This window comes from Phocoena sinus, chromosome 1 (assembly GCF_008692025.1).
Source record: "Phocoena sinus isolate mPhoSin1 chromosome 1, mPhoSin1.pri, whole genome shotgun sequence".
In the NCBI taxonomy this organism is placed as follows: Eukaryota; Metazoa; Chordata; class Mammalia; order Artiodactyla; family Phocoenidae; genus Phocoena; species Phocoena sinus.
Window position 1 is genome coordinate 2,166,250 of NC_045763.1, and position 23,523 is coordinate 2,189,772.

A 23,523-nucleotide genomic window follows, 5' to 3' on the forward strand; every position below is an offset into this window, starting at 1 on the left:
AAGGGCGGGAGCGATTGTGAACGGCGGCGGGCAGGACCAATCGCGGAAGACAGCTGGGGACGATCCAATAGCGAGGGCCGGAGGGGGAGGGAGGAGGCGGAGCCTGAGGCGGGGCTGGCGAGGCGGAGCCAATCGCGGCGGGCCTCAGCGCGGAGCGGACCCGGGGGCGGGGCCGAGAGTCCGGCTTAGGCGGCGGCGGCGGCGGCCGAGTCGGGTCCGGTCCGGGTTCGCTCGGTGGCGGGCGCGGCGATGCTGCAGCTGCGGGACTCGGTGGACTCGGCGGGCACGAGCCCCACGGCGCTGCTGGCGGCTGGCGAGGAAGTCGGGCCGGGCGGCAGCGTCGGTGGCGGCGGCGGCGGCGGCGGGGGGCGGCTGGGGACGGGCACTCCGCTGCGACAGACGCTGTGGCCGCTCAATGTCCACGACCCCACGCGGCGCGCCCGCGTCAAGGAGTATTTCGTGTTCCGGGTGAGGCTGGGAGCGGGGGCGGGAGAGGGCGTGGGTGGGCGGGGCGGGCGAGCGGGCGTGACCTGTGACTTCCGCCCCCGGCCCGCCCCGCACGCTCCCAGCAGCCTGGCACCATCGAGCAGGCGGTGGAGGAGATCCGCATGGTGGTCCGGCCCGTGGAGGACGGCGACATCCAGGGGGTGTGGCTGCTGACAGAGTAAGGGGGCGCGCGCTGGGGAGGGGCTCGGGCGCCTGTGCGCCCCGGGCGTCGAAGTAACCGCTGCCGCCCGCAGGGTCGATCACTGGAACAACGAAAAAGAGCGGCTGGTGCTCATCACCGACCAGGCGCTGCTCATCTGCAAATACGACTTCATCAGCCTGCAGTGCCAGCAGGTGGTCCGGGTAGCCTTAAACGCGGTGGACACCATCTCCTACGGAGAATTCCAGTTTCCCCCGAAATCGCTCAATAAGTAAGTGTGTTGAACAGAGAGCCCGTCACCAGGGCCTCCCAGTCAGCGCTTCCGAAACCAGCCTTCAGTGAATGTCTTGCTTCAACAGCAAGAGTGTAGAGACAGGTGACTTGTGCCCCACAGGGTGCGTTAGAAGGAATTCTGGCACAAGAGACAGTTATTAGGCTTGTAGTAAAATGAACTCAGGGTACGTTAAAATAGGCCCGACGTGGGTATTCTTCAGATAAGAGCCAAACTCAGCATTTTTTTTTTTTTTTTTTTTTTTTTTTTTTTTTTTTTGCTGTACGTGGGCCTCTCACTGTTGTGGCCTCTCCCGTTGTGGAGCACAGGCTCCGGACGCGCAGGCTCAGCGGCCATGGCTCACGAGCCTAGCCGCTCCGCGGCATGTGGGATCTTCCTGGACTGGGGCACGAACCTGTGTCCCCTGCATCGGCAGGCAGACTCTCAACCACTGCGCCACCAGGGAAGCCCCAAACTCAGCATTTTACTCCCGCCAAGAAAGGATTACACCTATCACCTCAAGCTCTGTTGTGGTTAATTTTTAAAAGAAAAAGGTAGTGTGTCGCTTTGATTTGCAGATATTACTGAAGATTAAATTTGGAAACGTTTGATGGCCAGTTTTTAAGAGCTGATCTTCATCTGTTAGGGAGGTTTCTGAAACATGAGAAACCTGGCCATCAGTATACTCAGTTGAATTAAACGGTATATTTCAGAGTTTTGATGAAGAGATCTGGGGAGGGAATTCAGGAAGCTAAGATAAGCTCAAAATTTGGGCCAACAGTAAGATGCTCAGGGAAAAGGATTTAAACTTGCAAAAATGTTACTCGTTTAGTTAGCACAACTAAGACAGTGCTTTCAGTTTGTCATATTTTAAAGTGCTGAAAGCTCTCGTTATTAGACACGCCATTCCTGTCAAACCCCACGGGTCCTTCACTGTTGGGAAATGTCATCAGTCTTATCTTTACCGGTGGAACAGCTTGTTAATCTCACACCCACGGCTGAGCAGGTGCTCGGGGGCGCCATGGCCTGCTGTGTGAGGTCTGGTCCCTTTCTTCCCACTCGGTAGGCGGGAAGGTTTTGGGATTCGCATCCAGTGGGACAAGCAGAGCCGCCCGTCCTTCATAAGCAGATGGAACCCCTGGTCCACCAATGTGCCATACACCACGTTCATAGAGCACCCGATGGCCGGCGTGGACGAGAAGACAGCCTCTCTGTGCCAAGTAAGAACACACACAGCAACAGCAGCACTGCCCAGTGGGACGGGAATGTTCCAGGCCTGTGCTGCCCGGCGCGGTGGCCACACGGGGCTGCTGAGCACTTGAACAGTGGCTAAACAGAGAAAATAAACTTTTTTCCCATAAATTTTTTTATTTAGTTTTTCTTTTTTTGGCTGTATTGCTGTGTGCCGGCTTTCTCTAGTTGCCGTGAGCCGGGGCTACTCTTTTTTTTTTTAGAAGATGTTGGGGGTAGGAGTTTATTAATTAATTAATTTATTTTTGGCTGTGTTGGGTCTTCGTTTCTGTGCGAGGGCTTTCTCTAGTTGTGGCGAGCGGGGGCCACGCTTCATCGCGGTGCGCGGGCCTCTCACTATCGTGGCCTCTCGTTGCGGAGCACAGGCTCCAGACGCTCAGGCTCAGTAGTTGTGGCTCACGGGCCTAGTTGCTCCGCGGCATGTGGGATCCTCCCAGACCAGGGCTCAAACCCGTGTCCCCTGCATTAGCAGATTCTCAATCATCTGCGCCCCCAGGGAAGCCCCCGGGGCTACTCTTTACTGTGGTGCATGAGCTTCTCATCGCGGTGGCTTCTCTTGTTGCAGAGCACGGGCTCTAGGCACGCAGGCTTCAGTAGTTGTGGCACGTGGGCTCAGTAGTTGTGGCTTGCAGGCTCTAGAGCGCAGGCTCAGTAGTTGTGGTGCACGGGCCTAGTTGCTCCGCGGCATGTGGGATCTCCCCAGACCAGGGCTCGAACCCGTGTCCCCTGCACTGGCAGGCGGATTCTTAACCACTGTGCCATTGGGGAAGCCCCAAATAAACTTTTGGTTTTTTAAAGTTTGTTAACTTACGTCTAAATAGCCCTGTGTAGTTAGCAGCTGCTGGTCAGCGTAGCTCTACAATGGGGTCCTCTGTGGCTGTGGTCGTCTTGGAGAAGGGCCCAGAAGGGCTTCGGGGTGTGGCAGGTGACCCCCGCCAATGGTAGAGCTGGGCAGTCTGCGTGCTCAGCAGGAGAGGAGGCCTTGGGGTGGTGAGAGCCGGGTCTAGGACTGGCGACAGGCCCCCACTTGCCAGCTGTGCACCTTGGCCTGCTCATCGCCTGGTGGGTGGTGGGGAGGAGTAGGTGGGTCACTACGGCAAAGCCACGTCGACCGGCAGAGTGAGGCCCGTGAGGACTGGCTGTAGCCAGTCACAGGTGAGCACAGAGGTGAGGTGTGACGCTTGGAGGGTGACGCGGAGGAGATAAGCCCAAGGGCTGCTGGATGCGTCTGGGCAGGCGTCTCTCCAGGGTGGGGACGGGCTGACACAGACGCGTGGGGGATCATCTGATCAAGCTCCCTGTCTTCTCTTTACAGCTGGATGGCTTCAAAGCTCTGTTAATCCAAGCTGTCAAAAAAGCCCAGAAGGAGAGTCCTCTGCCGGGCCAGGCTGGCGGCGTGCTGGTCTTGGAGTGCCCCCTCCTCATCGAGACCTATGTGGGGCTGATGTCCTTCATCAACAACGAGGCTAAGCTGGGCTATTCCATGACCAGAGGCAAAATCGGCTTCTAGGCACCGCACGCGCACGCGGGTCTCTTCCCTGGGAAAGCCAGGCCGATGGGACCCTGGGGGCATCAGGCCTCTGGCCAGCTCCACTGCCGCTGGCAGGGTCCGAGCCCCTTACCTCTAGGTGTCTGGGCACGGTTAGCATAGTCAGATGGACCACATACTTTAGCTGGATACTGGGCATCTGGTCACGTGAGCTCCAGACAAAGCAGAATGAATATCGCTGTCACCGTCCTGGCTGGCATCTGCTTCCTAGAACCTCAGTTTCTGTGCCCCCCACTGCTGGGGTCTCCATCTGGCTTCCCGTGGTCCCTCCCACCCCAGCCCTGGAGCATGTTAATAATAAACGGCACCACAGCTACACAGATCGCTGCATCCAGGGAGGCGCCTGAGACTCGGTGCCTGTGGTGGTTTACAGTTGCTGTCCAAATCTGCATTTGGAGATTTAATCCACTTTCTTAAAGCTAATTTGAAAGAAGCCAGCAGGCACGAGCTCATCAAGAGATGGTCTGCCGTGTCAGCTCCTGAACGGACGGACACTGGCTTTTGTGGAAATATGTGTTCGGCCTAAAGTCACACTTTTTCTAAAATTAACCTATATTGTGTTAATAATACTTATGGCATCTTCCCAGGCCCAGAAAGGTTTACAGAAATCATTTTAAGACAAGTCATTAGTCTGAGAAAGTCACATTGATAAGTTCTTTGCACACAATTTTGTCAACTCGGTTAAGTTTGTATTGTCATATTCATATTTAAAAAGGGAATTGCTTAGTTTGCTTGTAAAGAATGCACTTCTGAAAAGGAACCACATCAGAGTCTCCTGACGCAGCTCACCCCTAGACACCAGCCCGGGGGGAAGTCGTCGTTCCCGTCCACGGCTGAGCAGTCTGCCTGGGAGCGTCTGTTGAGGATTTAACTGCTGGCCCGCCGGTTCCTCCTCATTATTTCTGACTCTGGCGTAGCTGTGGTCAGCATGGCCGTGATTCGGATGCAGGGTCCTGTCCACATCGAAAGGCTGCCTCACAACTCCGCCTGGGTCCTGAGCCTTTGCTTTCGGTCTTGTAGTAAAGACATTTAAAATCTGAGTTGAAACATTAAAACGGTGGGTGTCATTCCTTTCTTAAAAAGTTATTAAAATAGGTGCAACAACCAAGAAAGCGTCCTGTTAAATGAGAGAATCTTAGAGCATGAGCTGTTCTGTGCGCTGGTTTTGAGCCCGTTGCTGTGTGCACAGTGAGGGTTCTGGACCACTCGCTCCCCTCATGGCCACCAGGGAGTGGTGTGCACTGCCCAGCCTCTACCTAGGGTGACAAACCCTCATTCCCCCACCAGCCTTCTCAGCCCTGGCCGCCTTCCTGAAGCACCCGGATTGTTCCAGGTGGACAGCCAGAGCGGACGGTCCCTGCAGGGAGCCGACTTTGACCCAGCCGCCCCAGGCCTGCATCTCCAGCCTCCCTTGGAGGTACAACCCCACACCGGGTGCTCAGGGCTCCCCTCCTCTCCGGAACAGGCCCCATGGGACCCACAGGCCACTCTCCAAAGCGTTCAGTGACAGAATGGAGGCTCCGAGCAGAGCGGGTCTTGTGTGAGGGGGACTGGCCACTTGGGGCACAGTTTTCCTAAGACAGTGAACCCCAAACTTAAAACTGACCTAGAAAACTTTCCTGTGACCTTATAAACCTTTGAAGAAAGTAAGCAAGAGACATTTTATGAATTAGCAAATATTTATTTTAAGTAACAAAAATTAGTTTTATACCATACATATTAACAAAAATGGCTTGCTATAGAAAAACAGAAGCAAAGCGCTTCCTCCGGGCCACCCCAGTGGGAGACGCAGCACCAAGAAGCTCTGCTCCTTTCCCACGGCCGACACAAGCCAAGGTCTCCCACCTTGAGCCACGTGGGCCTGACCATGCACGGGTCCTACGTGTGGTCACCCCTCTGCCCGAAGGCTGTGCCGACCCCCTGCTCCGTCTCCAGGAAGCACAGGCAGAAGTGGTCCTTGCTGAGGAGGGCCAGGGAGTCCCCGCTCAGGTGCCAGCACACGGAGAGCACCTGAAAGTCACCTGGAGGAAGCCAGGAGGTTAGAGCAGGATAGACCAGTGTTCCAGGGTGACCCAGCTAGAGCCCCAGAGTTCAGCAGGTGGGAAGGCTCCCCCTGGCCTGGGACGCTAAAACGCCGCGGGCCCCAGTCAAGTGCGCACACCCGGCGGCCCTGAGGTTTACGGAAAGGCGCCTCCCGAGAAGGGCTTTCACCTTCCGCTCGAGGCCGTGTTTGCTCGCATCCCCGCTTGCGCTCACCTTCCCCGGGTACCTGCACCGACACGCAGCCCGCCGGCGACCACAGGTACACCTTGCCGCCCCCCGTGCAGATGGCCAGCCGGGCCTGCCGCGGGTCCCACTGGAAGCAGCGCACGGCAGACAGCTGCTCCAGCACCGCGAGCAGCCTCAGCTTCTGGATGTCCCAGATCCAGACGGCAGTGGGGACACTGTCTAAGGAAGGAAGACGTGAACAGGCCCACGGTCACCCCTTGCTCCCCTGCTTGAGTCCCCGTGCCGCTCACGCCTGAGGACAGATGCTGCCTGGGGTCTCAGTGGGGGAGGGCCCTCCCCGGGGCTGCCTGGCACACATGGGAGTCCTGTCGGCCTGAGCCCTGCTCCTTCCCAAAGAGGGACATGGAGCAGAGGCCAGGGCCTGAGGTGCAGCGGCTGGGCGGCTGCTGCTCCGATGGGCCCAGTGACCCGAGACGCTTCTGCAGCAGGACAGGAGGAAGCACGTGCAGGAGACCCGCACCCCGACTCTCCTTTCAAGCCATTCGACTGCCTGGCCCCGAGGGAGCGGTGAGGGGACAGCACACACACGTGGACGGGCCACTGACCACTCCTCGTCGCCAGGAAGCAGTTGTCGGGACTGAAGGCCAGCGCCCCGATGCCGATCCTGGGGTTGGCTCTGTCGGCAGCAGGCTTCAGCGTCTGTAAGGAGACCGGCACCGAGGCAACCTCGTCTGGGCGTCAAAAGAGAGAGCACCCTGAGCCTCCCCGCGGGGCGAGGGCCTGCGGTCCTGCCCACAACCCCCTGCGGGGCGAAAAGCAAGCACGGGGCAGGATCTTACGGAAAACAGTGCTCGGTGGGAACCTGGCCGCGGCGCACAAGACCCGTCCTCGCGCCCTCCCCTGCGAGGCCGTGTTTCCGGAGCTGCGACGGGCCAGGCGCCACTGCAGGGCCTGGTGGCCGTCCCAGTGCCTCCTCTGACGCCCTAATTACGCCATTTTACAGACGAGTAACGTCCCAGGTCCCCGACACAGCTACGGCGTCTCCCTGAGCTCTTTGAGGGCCCTGCTCACCCAAGGAAGTCAGTGTTCATTAAGAAGTCACCCTCAGAGGACCAGCCGTCAAATGAGGATTCCCAGGGCTTGTATTCAGTCAACAGAGCCAGTGGCCAGGTGGCCTGCTGGCTCACAGCTAAGAGAGACGCTGGCTACCAGGCATCGCAGGAAAGGAGAGGATTTGAAAAAACAACAAGGAGCGTCTGGAATCTACCTGGACCCAGAGGACTCTTTTTTCCATAATAAAAGGAAAGGAAAGGAAAGGGGAGGAAGAGAAAGGCCCCCATCCTGGGCCCAGCTGCTCACATTCGCTCTCCGTGGAGGACAGGGGTCCAGCCGCTGCTCTGGGCGGAGGGAAGGCCAGGCGGCCCAGCACCAGTGGCGGGCTCTTCTCGGCCTCCTTGTACACCACCTGGAAGACAGACGGCCCGGGCAGGATGTGCAGCCGCGGCCCCGCTCACCGCGCCCTCCTGGGCACTCTCCACGAGGTCTCACCCCCGGGCCAGCACTTCAGTGGGGACGGGTGAGACGGGCCAGGAGCGAGGCGGCGTGCGTCACCGGAGGCCTGACGGAAAGGACGAGCGGCTCGACACCTTCAGACCGCACCGGCCGCAGGGTGGAAGGACCTCCGGCGAACCCTGTGAGGCCTGGGGCGGCGCCACCCGACCCGGCCGCCTTCCAGTCTTGTTCCTGCAGCTCCAGCAGGTCCTCCAGTCCCTGCCGGCGTCAGGGCTGCTTCTCTCCTCACCACTCACCCATCTTAGGTCCCTCACCAGCAGACAGCTCACTGGGTGTCTGTCCCCATCCCTGCTGTCCCCCCCGAGGCGGGGTGTCTCTCCGGGTCCCTAAGGTCTCCGAGCACCCAGACCGGCGCCTGCTGAATAAATGGATGCTTGTCCCCACCTCAGGGCCTCTGCACTCCTGTGCCTGTTCCTACTGCCGGAACTGCTCCTCCCCAAACCCTGCGTCACCTCCTCCCCGTGCCTGCCCCAGGACCCCTTGGCAGGCAGCCTTCCTCCCCACCCGGGGAAGACACCAGCCCTCCCAGCCCCGGCCCAGACTCCATGGGCCAAGGGTCTGCCTGCTCTTCTCCGACTGGCCCCAGAGCACAGTGGGTGGGGTGCTTGGCGCCTGCAGGCAGGGGACCCTGTCACAGCGCAGAGCAGGAGCTGGTCCCAGAGCGAGCTGCAGGGCTGGGGGCTGGGGAGGGGAAGGACACCACTTTGGAGCCCCTGGGAATGTGGCAGGAGAAACAAAGGCCACTGGGCAAGTCTGACGTTTGAAATGTTACATACAGTATCAGAAGGTTATGGGGATTTAAGTACCTGTAGCGCCATAAGTAACAGAAAGTGAAAAAGCAGCTTTCGATCCCCTTCCCCAAATACTGTTCAAACAGAAACGTGCTTCCACACTTACTATTTTGGGATTATTAATGGTCGCAGGATGCCCGAATTCTGTGATCATTTTCCACGTCACGTGGTTAAGAATCCGCACCTGTGGCGGGGGGGCGGGGGGGGGATGGAAACCGCGTGGTCAGAGCCGCCGGGGCACTGGCCGTGGGCTTCACCCCGAGGACGCCCTCCCACCTTTCCGTCGTAGCTCCCGACTGCCAGGAACTGACTGCTGGGGCTCCAGGCCACGGACTTGATGCCCAGGGACCACTCGTAAGCACAGAACGTAGACAGCAGCCGGCCGTCCAGGGAGTAGAGCAGGATCTTGTACTGCCGAGACATTGAAATTGTTACTGAACCCAGAGCAGAGGCAGTGAGACTCGGGGCGGGGACACTGCCCTCCCCGACGGCGGTGGGAAACGGGGACGTGGGACCACAACTAGGGGAGCCAAGCGGTAACACGGTGGGAAGGGGGACCGGGCGCTAACAAGCTCCTCGGCTCAGACGTGGGACCACAACTAGGGGAGCCAAGCGGGTAACACAGTGGGAAGGGGAACCGGGCGCTAACAAGCTCCTCGGCTCGACGTCTGAAAGACACAGTTAATGCTCTCGGCGTTTGGAGGCCGTGAGAGAAATACTGGCGTCGGCGCTTCGAGCAGAAAGTGTCCCAACTGGGCTGTCTACCTCCAGGCAGGAGTCCCAGGCGGCCAGCACGCAGCCGTTGGGGCCCACTCGATCCCGGCCAGGTCCTGCGTGTCCGTGTCAAGTGCTTGCCAAGGCGGGCGGGGGGAGAGATGAAATTGAAAATGTTTTCAACAGATACACGAACGTTTATTTTATAACTGATGTGTTAACATTCAGTATTTAATATCCTCATCTAGCCACGGACAGAAACGTGTACAGCCGTGTCCTCCTGCTGTGACGTCCGGCCTGAGCGCTGGGGAGGTTCCAGGCCGGGCACACGGGGCTGCGACGTGGCTCAGGCCTCCGTCCGCCCCGCGCCTGTACCTGCTTCTTGCCTGGCTGAGTCTTGTGCCTGTAAGACCAGCCCAGGCAAGACCCTCCCAGGACATCCCTGCCCCGTCGAGGAGGCCTCTGTCTGGCGGCATCCGGGGGTCCTGCCCGGCCCTGTGCGTCTGTGTCCATGGCCTCCTGCCCCACGCAGGAACGTGCTCAGTGTTAAACTCCAGCTCACTCTTCCGCCTGATGCAGCCACACGTATGCAAATACCATGGAACCAACAGGAAGGGAGGTGGCACCAACCTGGTGGCCTGTTAACTGTGAACACACCGCAAGCACGCGTCATCTCAACACATCCTACGAACAACCTGCGGTGTGCGTGCACGTGGTTACAGGCAGCACCGGCCTTTGGGAATGTGGAATCACATTGCTCCATACCATACCACGCGGAAGATGCCCTGGAACCTCAGACAACGCACTCCTCCCCTCCCCCCACGCCCCAGGGTCACTCCGCTCCCGGGTGGGGACAAGTCTCACCCGCAGGAGCTGCCAGTCGCTGCAGACCAAGATGCTCACGTAGTCTTTGCAGTCCCGCCGCTCGGCCAGCGCCAGGTAGCGGCCGTCCCTGGTAAAGGTTATTCCTGCCGAGAAGAGTGAAAGGTCCCGGGATCGAGAAGCAGATTGCAGCAGTGGTTTTCAAGTTAGAACGAGAAAGAGAAAGCAGAGGTCTGAAGAGGGGGACGTGGCACGCAGAGCCCAGCGTCCGCGGCAGGGAGTGTGTGTCTACACAGGGCGGGGTCTCCACACCCTTGCTCAGACTTCTGACCTGCAGAGAACCTGCGAGAAATACACAGTGACCTGAGCCCTGATGAGCCCCAAACCATTACTGGGAAATGTGGTGCCCTACGGAGTGTTGTGGTCTTAGGAAATTAACCGCAGGAACTCAGCTGGTTCAGAACAGGCCTGTCATGACGTTTCCTATTCTTACTTTTGAATTTAAATTTGGAAGAAGTCAATTCCAGGTAAGAATCTGGCTGCGACCAGACTGTACTTTCTGGGTCCGTATTAGCGAACCGAGCCCGTGGCCACATTTCATACCTCATGGGTCAAAAGAACACCTAAATGACAGAGCTGTCATTTCCACCAAGAAGGGTGTGTGTCATCTGCAGAGACACTGATATTCAAACTATAAAAATAAAAAATGAGTGTACAATTGCACACCATTCACATGTGAGGTTCAAACTGCTGACGGCAAGAGAAAAAATGGAAAAATCATTCAAACCATGTACTGCTTCTTTCTGTTTCTTAACTGAAATACCGCCATGTAACTTCAGGACTCAAGAGAGGGGGGTGCCCAACTGGCTCTCGGCTCAGCTAAACCCGCGGGGGCGGGCTCCCCGCCGGCACAGAGGACACGTGCCTCTGGCCCTCCTCGGTGATGTCCAGGTGGGACAGGTCGCCACTTCCCCACTCCAGGCCTCACAGAGTTAAGTCAATGGAGGATTCCGTTCAGAATCCGGTGTGTGAGGTGGGGGTGCGAGACTGACATGAACTGGAGGGACCTGAGCACCCGGTCCGGCAGCAGATGTAAAGGGTTTACGTGTAAGTCCTTCTTCTTTGACGTCCTAAAGGACAATATACCCTCCTTAGTCACTGACGTCGCGTACAGGAGAAGCCCTAGAGACACAGGTGGGAATGGTCACAGATGAAGTACTCACTAGGAGGTCTGGGATGTACTTTTAAAATAATCTGGGGGCGGGTATAGAGAAAAAACACTGGCTATGAGCTGACACACGGCTGAGGCAGCTCTTGCCTGTGTATGAAATTTTCCAAGGTAAAAAGGTCCCCAAGCCCCAAACTACGACAGAGGAACGGCTTCTGAGTACCTCTGACCGACTCACCCTGCTGACAAGCCTTAGGGTATTTGATGTAGGACACGGACTTTGTGCACAAGGACCAGACAGTTATCCGCAGCTGCCAGGGGCAAAGGGAGGGAAAAGAGAAAGGAAACAGCATATATTTAGCATCTTTGGAGAGACCATTCCAAGTCTTACATCAGATCGTCAGCACCCAAGCGAGAGATTCCCGCAGCAGTTCCCGCATCAGCGGTCCTGTGGTGTTTTCTGCCTGAAGACGTGTGTCAAACTCACATTTTACGATTGTTACATTTAAATTTTTTTTTGGCCGCACCACACGGCTTGTGGGATCTTTTTTTTTTTTTTTTTTTTGCGGTATCCGGACACGCAGGCTCAGCGGCCATGGCTCACGGGCCCAGCCGCTCCACGGCATGTGGGATCTTCCCAGACCGGGGCATGAACCTGTGTCCCCTGCATCGGCAGGCGGACTCTCAACCACAGCGCCACCAGGGAAGCCCTGTGGGATCTTAAGTTCCCTGACCAGGGATGAAACCCGGGCCACAGCAGTGAGAGCGCAGAACCCTAACCACCGCTGGACTGCCAGGGAAGTCCCATGTTTGTTAAATTTAATGCTCCTGGTCCTTGGTTTTCATTTTGTGACAATATTATCTGAGTGACAAAGTTAAATACAAGTGCGTTTTAGTTCAAAGTACAGTCATCCCTCCTTTTCGGCCTAATTTACGTTTTATCACAGGCACGTCTGTATAGGAAACAGCAGCATATAGAGGGTTCAGCACTGCAGGGGTTTCAGGTATCCATGGGGTCCTGGAAGGCATCCCCTGCGGATAAGGGTGGGGGGATACTGTAGTCACAGTTTTCACATAATAATAACCCTAAACACGCTGCTTAGAGAAACGCGTCTAGGAGGGAAGCCACGCAGGACACTCCTCAGTCCTCTGAAGCAGACGAAGGGTGAGCAGCTCTGCCTCACCGGGCAGCCCCAGGCTGGCAGGGACGGGAAGTGGCCCGACTCCGCACACGGAGGCCTGTGCGGAAGATTTCTGGGGGACCCACCGTGGGCACATCGCGCAGGTAGCGACAGCTGTCCAGGCTGTTGCAAAACGGCCGGAAGCAGACGTGTCAGTGAGGGACCGGCGAGTGCGCCAGGGATGGATGCCTGGGCTCGGGGAGGTGCGCTCGGGGTCGGGGTGGGGGGTACCCAGAGCCTCCGCACTGTCACCCCGGCCCTGTGAGCAGGTGAGGCCCCGGCACCCAGGCACGGGGAGGGCTGCTGGAGCTGCCCCAGACCCCCTCGGAGCCTCAACGTGAACAGTCACCCTTGACTGGAGTTTCCAAATGTTTCTTTTGGAAAAGCATGTCCACACCGTTCCCATCGGCCATCAGGGAAGGTAAATGGGCGCCCTGCCACCTCCAGCTCCCGTAGCCCCCAGGCCAGTGGACACGGAAGCTGTGTTTACCAGGCGTGGTTGTGAGGTAAGGAACACGGGCTGGAAAACTGCTTTTATCAAATAAGCATAGCTTTAAAAACTGTGGGACATCACATGAAGTAAAACGCAGGGCCCCGCGTTTCTGTACCAGTGTGATTCCTGCAAGCTAGGCCCTTTTTCTTTTTTAGCTTAGGAGGTTTTTTTTTTTTTTTTTTTGCATAGTACGAGGGCCTCTCACCGTTGTGGCCTCTCCCGCTGCGGAGCACAGGCTCCGGACGCGCAGGCTCAGCGGCCACGGCTCACGGGCCCAGCCACTCCACGGCATATGGGATCCTCCCGGACCGGGACACGAACCCGCGTCCCCTGCATCGGCAGGCAGACTCCCAACCACTGCGCCACCAGGGAAGTCCAGCTTAGGAGGTTTAAAAAATGAATTAACTGCATTTTCTCCACATTGTCTCTTAGGAAAGAAAAGAATCTGATGTCCTGAACTGCCTCTGTGAAAAGCTCACGCGGCATTTAGGGGAGACAAGGGATGCAGACAAGCTGCAGGGTTGGCGGCACTTCTGGGCTGTACTCAAGGTAAAGCGCTTGTCCATCCAAGGCAAAGGTACCAGGGCGTGCAGACGAGGCATGGCCCAGGAGCGAGGCTCACCCTGACGACAGGCTTGTTCCCTGTAAAACCTCCTGCTCTCGGAGGCCAAGGAGGGTGGAAAAGCACACCCTTCCCAGCCCAGCAGGTCTGGGTGTTAAATCCACCTGGACACGCACAGTCGGCGCCATCTGGCCTGGAACACCTGTCCTCCAGGTGAGCGAGGGAGAGGAGGGAAGGCCCAGGGCGCTCCTGACTGGAAGCCTCCAATCCCCTGCCCCATCCACACTTCTCTGTTAAAGGTAGAAAAGACACAAAGCACCTAAGCCTGATTTTTACCCGCCATCCCCCATCAAAAACCGTTAAAAGAAACCCAACTGTGTGTAACCTTAACAAATGCAGTGAGAAAGAGGCAGATAAACACCCGCCTCCCCTCCATGAGCTCGAGGAGGTGGCAGCATCGCAGGAGGGGAGAGCGCAGGGGGACAGGCCAGAGGTGGCCGAGGGGCAGGCTCCCGGAGGGCCGCCGACCAGGCCCGCTTCTGTGCCCACCCACACACCCTGCGGGAAAGCGGAGGCCAGGGGGCCTTGACCTGGGATTTCAGGTCTGGTCCCACGGCATCACCGTCACCACCAAGGGTCCTTCCAAGGTGTCGGCCCTTCAGCAGGACCCCCCCCTGGGCTGGGCTGTGCTTTCAGGCATTGCCACATTTAAGGGTGAACTGAAACGCTAATCTCGCCAGAGAACAGTCACTTTTGAGAAAGAGTTCCTTAGCTCATCTCCTTTTCCACAACACTTTCTAATGGTCTTCACGTAAAAAATAAGTACATTTTTATTACTTGATCACTGCTGCCGGTGACCTGGAAAATTCCAGTACTTAAGCAAAAATACTTAAAATGACCTTTTCAAACTCAGGGATTGTTTGGAAAATTAACTCAAGAAACACAGCAGGGCTTCCCTGGTGGCGCAGTGGTTGAGAGTCCGCCTGCCGATGCAGGGGACGCGGGTTCGTGCCCCGGTCCGGGAGGATCCCACATGCCACTGAGCGGCTGGGCCCGTGAGCCATGGCTGCTGAGCCTGCGCGTCCGGAGCCTGTGCTCCACAACGGGAGAGGCCACAACGGTGAGAGGCCTGCGTACCACACACACAAAAAAAGAAACACAGCAAACTGACAGCAGCCCACCGAGTTCTTTATCAGTATGGATATGTGTGGCTTCCCTCTCTTGTTAGAAGTGGAATGCATTCAGAGGTCCAGTTCCTCCCGGTTTACACACGTACACCTGCGTGAACACCCTTGGCCCTTCCCCTGGACTGAAGCAGAGTCAAGAGCTGATACAACAAAATTTAAAACTTTGGAATAAATTTTATAAAGTATGTACAAGATCTATACAATGAAAATATCGCTTAGAAAAAAAAATTTAAAGACTTAAGAAAATGAAAAGTAGCCTATGTTCATGGATCCAGAGACTCAGTATTGTTAAGATGGCAAGGGCTTCCCTGGTGGCGCAGTGGTTGAGAGTCCGCCTGCCGATGCAGGGGACACGGGTTCGTGCCCCGGTCCGGGAAGATCCCACATGCCGCGGAGCGGCTGGGCCTGTGAGCCATGGCCGCTGAGCCTGCGCGTCCGGAGCCTGTGCTCCGCAACGGGAGAGGCCACAACAGTGAGAGGCCCGCGTACTGAAAAAAAAAAAAAAAAAAAAAAAAAAAAAAAAAAAAAAAAAGATGGCAATTATCCCCAAATTGGTCTACAGATTCAACGCAATCTCAACTTTAAAATCCTGGCACAATTTTTTTTTTTTTTTTTTAGAAATTGACTAATTTATTCCAAAATTGATACGGAAATACTAAAGACCCAGAATGGCCAAAACGACTTTGAAAAAGGACACAACTGGAAAACACACTGATTTGGGTTTCTGGACCTACTATTAAGCTTTAGTGATCCGGAGCATGTGGTATTGGCACAAGGCCAGACTAAGAGATCAATGTAACAAGACAGAGTCCAGAAACAGACCCACATACCTACAGGCAACTGATTTCTGACAAAGGTGCAAAGTGGGGAAAGGACAGAAATTCAAGACAAATCACACATCCAAACTTAGGAGCTAACGTCGTAAAAATTCTAAAAGAAAACAGAAGAAACTCTGTGATCTTGGGTTGGGCAGGGATTTCTTTAGACACAAAGTGCACAAATGATAAAATTGACCCATGAGACCCCGTCAAGATGAAAGACTGCTCTTTAAAAGAAACTGTTAACAAAATGAAAAAGCAAGCCAGAGACCAGGAGAGAATATTTACTAAACATGTATCTGACAAAGAACTTGTAACCAGAACCTTACAGCTCAACAAAAGGACAAACGGCCTAATAAAGAAACGGACGGATGATATGAACAGACAAGTTATAGGATGATGGGCACACAAAAGACGCTTAGTATTATTAGTCATATGGAAAACCCACAATGAGACACCAGCACACATCAGACTGCCTAACAGAAGAGGCTGTGATGAGCCGCGTTGGTGAGACTATGGAACAAACTCCTGCACTGTTGGGGGGAAGGCTAAACGGCACAGCTACTGCGGAAAAGAGTCCGCGGTTTCTTAAGCTGTAAACATACACCTCCTGGCACCCCCCACTCCAGGTTTTTACCCGAGAGAAAGAAAAACCCGCGTCCGCAGACAGCCCTGTGAGGATATTCACGACAGCTCCATCGGCCAGTGGGTGATACACACACAGGGTGGGGAATCCACACGGGGACACCACTCAGCTCCGAGAAACCGGAGCTGATGCCCACAGACGCGGACGGATTTCAAGAAGAGCATGAGGCCGAGTGATGGAAGCCAAACACAAAACTCTGCGAGCCACGTGGCCCCTCTCACATGGAATCTGAACCGTAAACCAAGAGCGACAGGAAGCAGGCCAGAGGTGGGCAGCAGGATGACTGGAGGGCGGGAGGTGCCCACTGGGTGGTGTCAGCACGCTCCATCCCCGCCGGGGCGGCAGCTACGTGTCCCAGCTCACGGTCCACACACCTAAAGTGGGTGAATGTTGCTTTATTGAGGTAGAAGAAAAAGTTTTCAGGTCGGGGTTTATTTTTTTAAGCCAACTACAGGCTACTTACAACATACGTACTAAAATTTAAGGATACGGAAAGGCTGAAAGTCAAAGGATGAAAAAGATATACCCTGAAAGCCCTAACCACGGAAGGATGGCATTTGATGCCATCATCTGACAAAACACACTGCAGAACAGAACAGAAGAAACTATGAGACGCGAAGAACCATTTGTAATAATAAAAGGCTCAGTTCACCAAGAAACCTGGAACAGCTCTAGTAACAGAGCCTCAAAAACACATGAGGAAACCTGGCAGAGCAGAGGCAGCGAGGAGGGCACAGCCCTGTTACATGTTAACATCCTGTAACACAGGAGGGAAACGGGCCAACGATGGCACAGAATGGAAAATCGGAACCGATCACGTCGGTGTAAAGAAATTCAGTTCTTGAGACAGGTGGGAAAGACGGACTTCTTAACAAATCCTGTTGGGAACAGATAAAAATGGATTCACTCCTGACACCACCAGTATAAACTCCACGTGAACCTGAAATACATATTTAAATTGTGTGCGTGGGTGTGTATAAAATAAGATATGGAAACTCGACGTCACCAATACTTAGAGAATGAAAATGCAAACCACAGTGCAGTACCACTGCAGTTCTACTGGACTGGCATCCATTTAACATCCTGGTCAAACCGCATCTCCTACAACCAGGCGACTTCCCCTTCCCAAACGTCCGAGAGAGAACGCCTGGATACGGGCCGGAGCAGACGCCCACAATCCATTCCCTGCAGCAGGGACCGCAACAGCTCCAATGCCCAGCACCAGCAGCGTGGCTGCATAAACCGTGGCACGACTTTCCCTACAAGGACTGAAAGAAGCAGTCAAACCCTCGACGTGGATGAATCTCAAAAACGATATCGAGGGGGAAGAAAGAACCACAACAGAACACAGAGTATGAATTCATTTAAGCAAACTTTACACAAATGCACTCCATAGTGTATGGTGTCTGCACACACACGCGCACACACAGATAAGACCTTGAGGTAAGTAAGGACGTGCTTAATGCAAAATGCAGAGCGAGGGGCCCCGCGGGCTGAGGTGGGGCCACAGACACCCTGCAGTCCTGAGCGCTCTGTTCTCAGGCCTCACGGCAGCGCGCAGGCTGCCTGTCAGTGAACCTTGTCCAAAGAGCACGGTTTCTCTTTCACACTGACGGGTGCCTGTCTGGGGGCTGGATTTGGGCCCGAAGAATTATAAGCATGAAGCCTTTTAGATGAGGCTATATGAACAGCTCAAGTTCTCTCCAACAGCCCTGTAAAATGTCAACGTGTGTAACGTGGAGAAACCAGGCCCCCTTCACTTGCTGTCTCCCTCCCCAATGGCCTAAACTGGCAGACATCAAACTCAATATAATGCCGAGATGTGTTCACACCAGCCCAGCCTTCCCTGATCCCCTAATGTGACACGCTGACGAGATGTGTTCACACCACCCCAGCTACCTCTGATTTACTGTCAGACTTCAAACGTTCTTCGCGCTCAGAGCTCCTGCCCAGGGCCCCACGTCCCAAGTAAGCCCAAGGCTTGAAGAGGAAATGAATGAAGAGGTTAGAAACACACAGATCAGATGTCTTGAGGGAAAGATGTAAATTTGTTCATCCTGAAGTTCATTTTCAATTGCTGAATCAAAGAACCTGTCTAAATCCTTAAAAATACAATTTAAGCTGTTCTTTTAAAAAAGTCTTTTCTTTTCATTAAAACTGGGCAAAAAGATTATATAACAACACTCATGGGCGTATAATGCTCTGACCACTTACGACGTGTACCCTCCCCCCAAACCACCCCCTCTAACGCCCCCAAGCAATTGAGGAGGAGGGGGCTTTCGGGGCGTCCCACTCACGTGGAACTCCGTCGTGTTGAGGATGTGGCGCCCATCGGGGCTCCAGCAGGAAGCCACCAGCCCTGCCGAACCCTCGTCTATTTTGCAGTGCCACTCTGGCTGCTCCAAAGACCACACCTACAGTCACAAGGGAGAGACGAGTCAGTGCGCTACGTAGGCTTGAAGACGACCGGCCAAGAGCTGTGTGGAGGCAAACACGGGCGAGCCTTCGGAATCTTCCAGCACGAAGGGCTGGGCCTGGGTTGCACCACAGAGGTAAGGCGCGCTTCTTGGTGACAGCGTGTTGCCATGCTTCGAAGGGTGCACCCCTCTGCTATCCCTGAGACCTCACTTAGTTAGGTTTGGGGGCTACAACAAGACACGTCTCAGCGCTCCCACACGGGACGAGCGAGTTGCTGGGCTGCCCTCTGAACACTGCCTGTTACTGAGTTAACTTGGTTACACATCAAGGACACTTAAGTGTCTTCTTATCTTAAAAGTACTTAAACTATGAGCGAACTATTAACGGCCTTTGAGCTGTGCTGCCTCTTCTTCCAGACCGGCAGGGCACAGGACGAGGCCCTTCGCGGGGGCTACGCTCCAGGACGGGGGCGTCTGAGCCTCGGGCCGCAAACCTGCACCAGCCCCCGCTTGTAGAGGGCACACAGGATGAAGAGCGAGTCGGCCGACCACTCGATGTGCTGGATCTGGTCCAGGCACGCGTACAGCTGGCAGATCTGGAGGGTGCTGGCATCCCGGACCACTAACCGGTACTGGACGCAGGAAGCCTGGAGAGGGAGGAGAGAGGCGGGCGGTGTGGGCTCTGGAGGGGACTGCTCTCGGCGCGGCCCTCCAGCCAGGGGCTGCCTCCTTCTCTCCCTGCACACACGCTTCCTGCCTAGACGGCCTCGTGCTCATCACGTGGACAGCCTGTTCTCAACAAAGAGGAGTTAATGGAAGATAAAACTGAAATGTACAAACCAGGTGCCCAAACCGTTGAATCCCCGGAGAAAGTATTATTTTCAAACTCTCTACTGGAGTCATGTTCTACTTTCTTCACTGTGGGACTAACTCTGAAGCAGGAAATGGCACTGCGGAGAGGCCCATCTGTAAACAACCCAATCCTCTCTGCTTCCATCACCTGCAGACAACCTGTAAGGAGTGAGCAGGGAGGTGCAGGGCTGCGGGGGAGAACGACCCCAGAAGCGCCGTTCCCTTCTGTTCAATGTCTGACTTGGAGCCTATGCAACAGAAAGTCAACATACAGGTTTGAAATTCTGCAGGTGTAAGGACGCTTCATAAATGCTCATTGACTTGTGATGAGAGAACAGAAAAGACATGTTGGTCTCTGCCCTCAGGTCCTGACACAGGGCTCCTGAATGAAACCCGTGCAATTTCCTGGGTGACAGGAGCGTCTTTTGTTCTAGAGCGGCAACTCTGGGTGGGCTCCTGGATGGGGCTGTCACCCGGAAGACCAAACCAAGATTAGAAGCTTGGAAATTTCAGCCCCACCCCCCTTTCTCTTCGGCGAAAAGGACTAAAAATGGAGTTAATGATGGCTCAGGCCCATGCGATGAAGGCCCCGTAAAATCCCAGTAATACGGGGTTCAGAGCTTCCAGGGGGGTGAGCACAACCAGACACGGAGGGTGACGCACCCCAGATTCACAGGGACAGACGCTCCTGCACTCAGGGCCCCCCGGACCTCACCCTGTGTATCTCTTCATCTGGCTGCTCATCCGTGTCCTTCATCATATCCTTTAACAAACTGGTAAACGTGTTTCTCTGAGTGCTGTGAGTCACTCTAGCAAATCAATGGAACCCAAAGAGGACATCATGGAACCTCTGACCTATAGCCAGTTGGTCAGACGCACAGGTGACAACCTGGACCTGCAACTGGCGTCTGAAGGGGGAGGAAGCAGTCTTGTGGGACTGAGCCCCTAACCTGTTGGACCTGGCGCTCTCTCCAGGTAGACAGTGTAGGAATTGAGTCAAACTGTAGGACACCCAGCTGGCGTGGTGGACAACTGCTTGGTGTGGGGGAAAAACCCCACACGGTTGGTGACCAGATGTGTCAGAAGTGTTGAGTGTGGCAGTCGTGTGGGACTCATAGGAGGAAGGGCTGGGGGGTTCTTACACACCCTCATTAACTTATTCCTAATCCTGACTCTGAAAAGTTTAAGTGTTAATACAGCCTTCTTAAAGATACAGTTACTTTACGTCTATATTTGTTAATAATATCCAAATCCAAGCAAATAATTTCTATGATTGAGTAAACGTACCTGCTAATAGGAGAGTACCTCACAGTTCAAAAATCAAGAACTGACTTTTCAATGTTAATTGCTTCATTTTTGTATTTATCAAGGTCAAACCGGATTATTGGATTTTTGTTTTATAAACTCCCATTAAAAAAAAGCCACAAGAGGGACTTCCCTGGTGGCGCAGTGGTTAAGAATCCGCCTGCCAATGCAGGGGACACGGGTTCGAGCCCTGGTCTGGGAAGATCCTACATGCCACAGAGCAACTAGGCCCATGTGCCACAAATACTGAGCCTGCGCTCTAGAGACTGCGAGCCACAACTACTGAAGCCCGCGTGCCACAACTACTGAAGCCTGCACGCCTAGAGCCCGTGCACTGCAACGAAGAGTAGCCCCCACTCGCTCCAACTAGAGAAAAGCCCGCACGCAGCAACGAAGACCCAAAACAGCCAAAAAAAAAAAAAAAAAAAAAAGCCACATGAGTTTTGCATGGGAAAAGGAGAGTAGGGGAGGGATTGCAGATTAGAAATACTATGTGTCCCATGCCTATCTTTTCATATTGTAGCTTTGAAAGCTGTGATCAGTTACAATAAACTCCTTACAAAATGGAATGTTTGTAGCAACACTTGGAAAAACCATATCAAATCTGTTGCAAGATATTAAAAATGGCAACATGGCCCTACTTTTTCCAGCACCTAGGATAGAGCTTGGAAGAACATGGTTCCAGTAACGTTACTGTCTAGTGCTTACGATATTTAAATCAGAAATATCTGATTATTTTGGTGTAAAACCCAAAAAAGTACCAAAATTAAATGAGGAAATATAATCTCTCTTTATAATTCACTAGAATTTTCATAAATGACCAAAGGGGGGAAACCCCTAACGTATGCGGGAGTATTTTGAATATACCAAGGTTTTCTGGGGTGCCATTTAAGCTAAAGACATTTTGTATTTTGGAGCCGAATGCCATATTATGTGATTTAGAATAAAACCTCCACAAAGAAGGCAAACGTGTACATCCATCCTCAAAGAACTAGATAAGGATGAAAGGAATGTTAACAAAACTCGAACTGAAAAAAGAATCAGGAAGCATCAGTTACTAATTAGTGAAGCTCAGTACACTTTTTATAAAGCATAATTTTTCTTCTTCATGTCTTTCCAATGCCAATTATCCCTCACCCACCACATGCCCTCACCCTAAGATTCTGAGGATATACACGGGTCACGCTGGTATATTTCAAAACTTAACTCTCATGTACAAGACAGCTCAGTGATGTCAGAAGCATTCTGCCACCCATGGAATCAGCAGCTCAAATCTCAGGAGTGCGGACACCTCCCTTTATCTGCGCATAGAATGCTGTTATCTAAATCATTCATCTGGCATGTAGTAGAAACGGGTGAAGAGGGCTGGGAAAGGCGACAACAAGCAGCTGCACCACTGCACCGGTTTACAGCCAACTGGTAGACTATATACGTGCCTTTTGTGACAAACTAACAACAACGATCCGATATCTCCTGTGTCCTCAAATCTGGGAAGGCAGCATGGCTTTTACCTGCCTTTAACAGATGGAAACCCAGGTGCAGGCATCAGGCGGCTTCCTGGGTTCCCAGGCTGCAGCATCTTCCCAGGGTCACCTGTCTGCAGCACCTGCCCGGGGCCCACACCTGCAGACTCTCGAGCTCCCTCCATCCGGGCCCAGCGGCCGCCCCGCTCTCCTCTCCATGGGTCCCCGCCTCCCGGTGAGGACAGGCGCCTCCCCGCTGAGGGCCCACCCTCGGCCCAGGCCCCGCGGCCGCTCACCAGGTACTTGCCGTCCGGGGAGAACTTGCAGAGCAGGCTGGAGAGCTTGAACACCTCTGAGAAGTTCATGGCGGCCGCTGGACCCCACGACCGCGAAACCCAGCCCGCCCAGCCCGCCGCAACCGCCCCTCCGCGACCGGAAGTGACGGAGGACGAGCGCCGCAGCCAGTCAGGGCTCCGGGCGGACGCGTGCATTGTGGGGCTTGTAGTTCGCCACCCGGCACCCCGCGCGCCGCCGCGCCTTAAAGGAGACGCGGCGTTTCGTCCCACTCGGGATTTCCGCCGGGGCTCGGGTGTGGGAAGATCCTCTCCAGCTAGGGTTGTCAGATAAAATGCATAAAGTGCACTTAAACTGAATTTCACATAAACAACGAATCATTTTCTAGGATAAATATGTTCCCAAATACCACATGGCACGTATTTATGCTGAAAAACTACCCCCGTATCTGAAATTCAAATTTAACTGGCGTCCTGTGTGTCTGTGTATTTATATTCATATATTTATATTTAATGTAAAGACATATTTACATGTAAATGTATTCAAACATAGACATGCGCTTGTGTATAGAATATATAATATAGCGCATAATACGTATATTATATTTTATACATGGAGTATGAATAAATATTCGTTTTTCTTTGTTTGTCTTTTGGCTAAATCGGCAACTATGCCTGCACCAAGGCCCTCACTTCACGCTCAGGAGCTGCTCTGATCCAGGAAGTAACGAATTTGACGCTTGCTCCGCACGGAGAGCGCGTGGATCGCGTGCACCCGCTTGTCCATCTCACGCGCGCACCTGCGCTCGGACCCGCGAGGAGGAGAAGGACACCCGGGCCCGGACCCGGGGCCCCGCCGCACCCGCCCTCCGCACGGACGGGAGCAAGCAGCTGCGTCGGCGCTGGCTCTGCCGACCTTGTCTGCCCCGTGAGGGCTTTGTCCCCTCGCCCACTAGGGACTCCGGGTCCTCTTCACCCAACATCAGCCTCCCCCCACACCCCCGCCAGGCCCTGCCGGCGCCTCTGCCGCCCCAAGATGACACGGACCCTGACACCCAACCCCTCCCCTGCGTTCTGAGAATCGAGACCCAGCCCGGGTCCTCCTCGCACCTCCGCGAGCCGGGCCCGCGTCTTCGCCCTGCGGAAGCCCACCGACTTCCCAAAACGAACGGGTAGGGGATGCGTACAGGCGTCCTGCTCGGCGGTGCCGGCCTTTTTTTTTTCCCCTGGCCAGATCAAACCCTGTGTGATTCGTCTTTGGGCGCCGCCCCCCTCACCCCGCACCTTGCAAAC

The 23,523-nt window shown here is 54.7% G+C and overlaps 3 protein-coding genes across 4 annotated transcripts; 1 reads left to right on the plus strand and 2 right to left on the minus strand.

Moving 5' to 3' along the window:
* The first annotated feature begins 170 nt into the window (after positions 1-170).
* On the plus strand, positions 171-4,772 carry TPRG1L (tumor protein p63 regulated 1 like). 2 transcript variants are annotated; one of them, XM_032609067.1, is made up of 5 exons: positions 171-468; positions 570-664; positions 741-917; positions 1,984-2,137; positions 3,484-4,772. In XM_032609067.1, exons 1-5 carry the CDS (start codon positions 250-252, stop codon positions 3,676-3,678), a joined length of 840 nt encoding a protein of 279 aa, XP_032464958.1. In that variant the 5' UTR covers positions 171-249; the 3' UTR covers positions 3,679-4,772. The 2 variants fall into 2 exon arrangements, with proteins under 2 accessions (XP_032464958.1, XP_032464968.1); XM_032609077.1 differs by having other exon boundaries at positions 173-468; positions 573-664.
* A 589-nt stretch (positions 4,773-5,361) lies between these two features.
* WRAP73 (WD repeat containing, antisense to TP73) lies at positions 5,362-10,230 on the minus strand (the record flags this gene model as incomplete). Its single annotated transcript, XM_032640726.1, is given in 9 exon segments — positions 5,362-5,738; positions 5,974-6,165; positions 6,552-6,677; positions 7,306-7,411; positions 8,416-8,493; positions 8,586-8,720; positions 9,075-9,118; positions 9,121-9,159; positions 9,888-10,230. Coding segments are annotated over 9 exon segments (1,206 nt in total), but the record flags the coding sequence as incomplete, so codon positions are not given.
* Positions 10,230-22,360, minus strand: LOC116758086 (WD repeat-containing protein WRAP73-like). Its single transcript, XM_032640739.1, has 5 exons — positions 22,234-22,360; positions 18,812-18,964; positions 18,198-18,314; positions 11,252-11,324; positions 10,230-10,975 (listed from the first exon to the last, which is right to left on the minus strand). The coding sequence occupies exons 1-5, from the start codon at positions 22,300-22,302 to the stop codon at positions 10,947-10,949; spliced, it is 441 nt and encodes a 146-aa protein (XP_032496630.1). The 5' UTR covers positions 22,303-22,360; the 3' UTR covers positions 10,230-10,946.
* Positions 22,361-23,523: the final 1,163 nt, after the last annotated feature.

Bases quoted from the DNA above. Each gene is read 5' to 3' on its own strand.
- LOC116758086 (XM_032640739.1), bottom strand. From the start codon at position 22,302: ATGAACTTCTCAGAGGTGTTCAAGCTCTCCAGCCTGCTCTGCAAGTTC. The intron at 18,965-22,233 runs GTGAGCGGCCGC...CTCCCTCTCCAG, and splicing joins CCCCGGACGGCAAGTACCTG to GCTTCCTGCGTCCAGTACCG. The intron at 18,315-18,811 runs GTTTGCGGCCCG...TTGTGACTGTAG, and splicing joins ACAAGCGGGGGCTGGTGCAG to GTGTGGTCTTTGGAGCAGCC.
- TPRG1L (XM_032609067.1), top strand. From the start codon at position 250: ATGCTGCAGCTGCGGGACTCGGTGGACTCGGCGGGCACGAGCCCCACG. The intron at 665-740 runs GTAAGGGGGCGC...TGCCGCCCGCAG, and splicing joins GGGGTGTGGCTGCTGACAGA to GGTCGATCACTGGAACAACG. The intron at 918-1,983 runs GTAAGTGTGTTG...CCCACTCGGTAG, and splicing joins CCCCCGAAATCGCTCAATAA to GCGGGAAGGTTTTGGGATTC.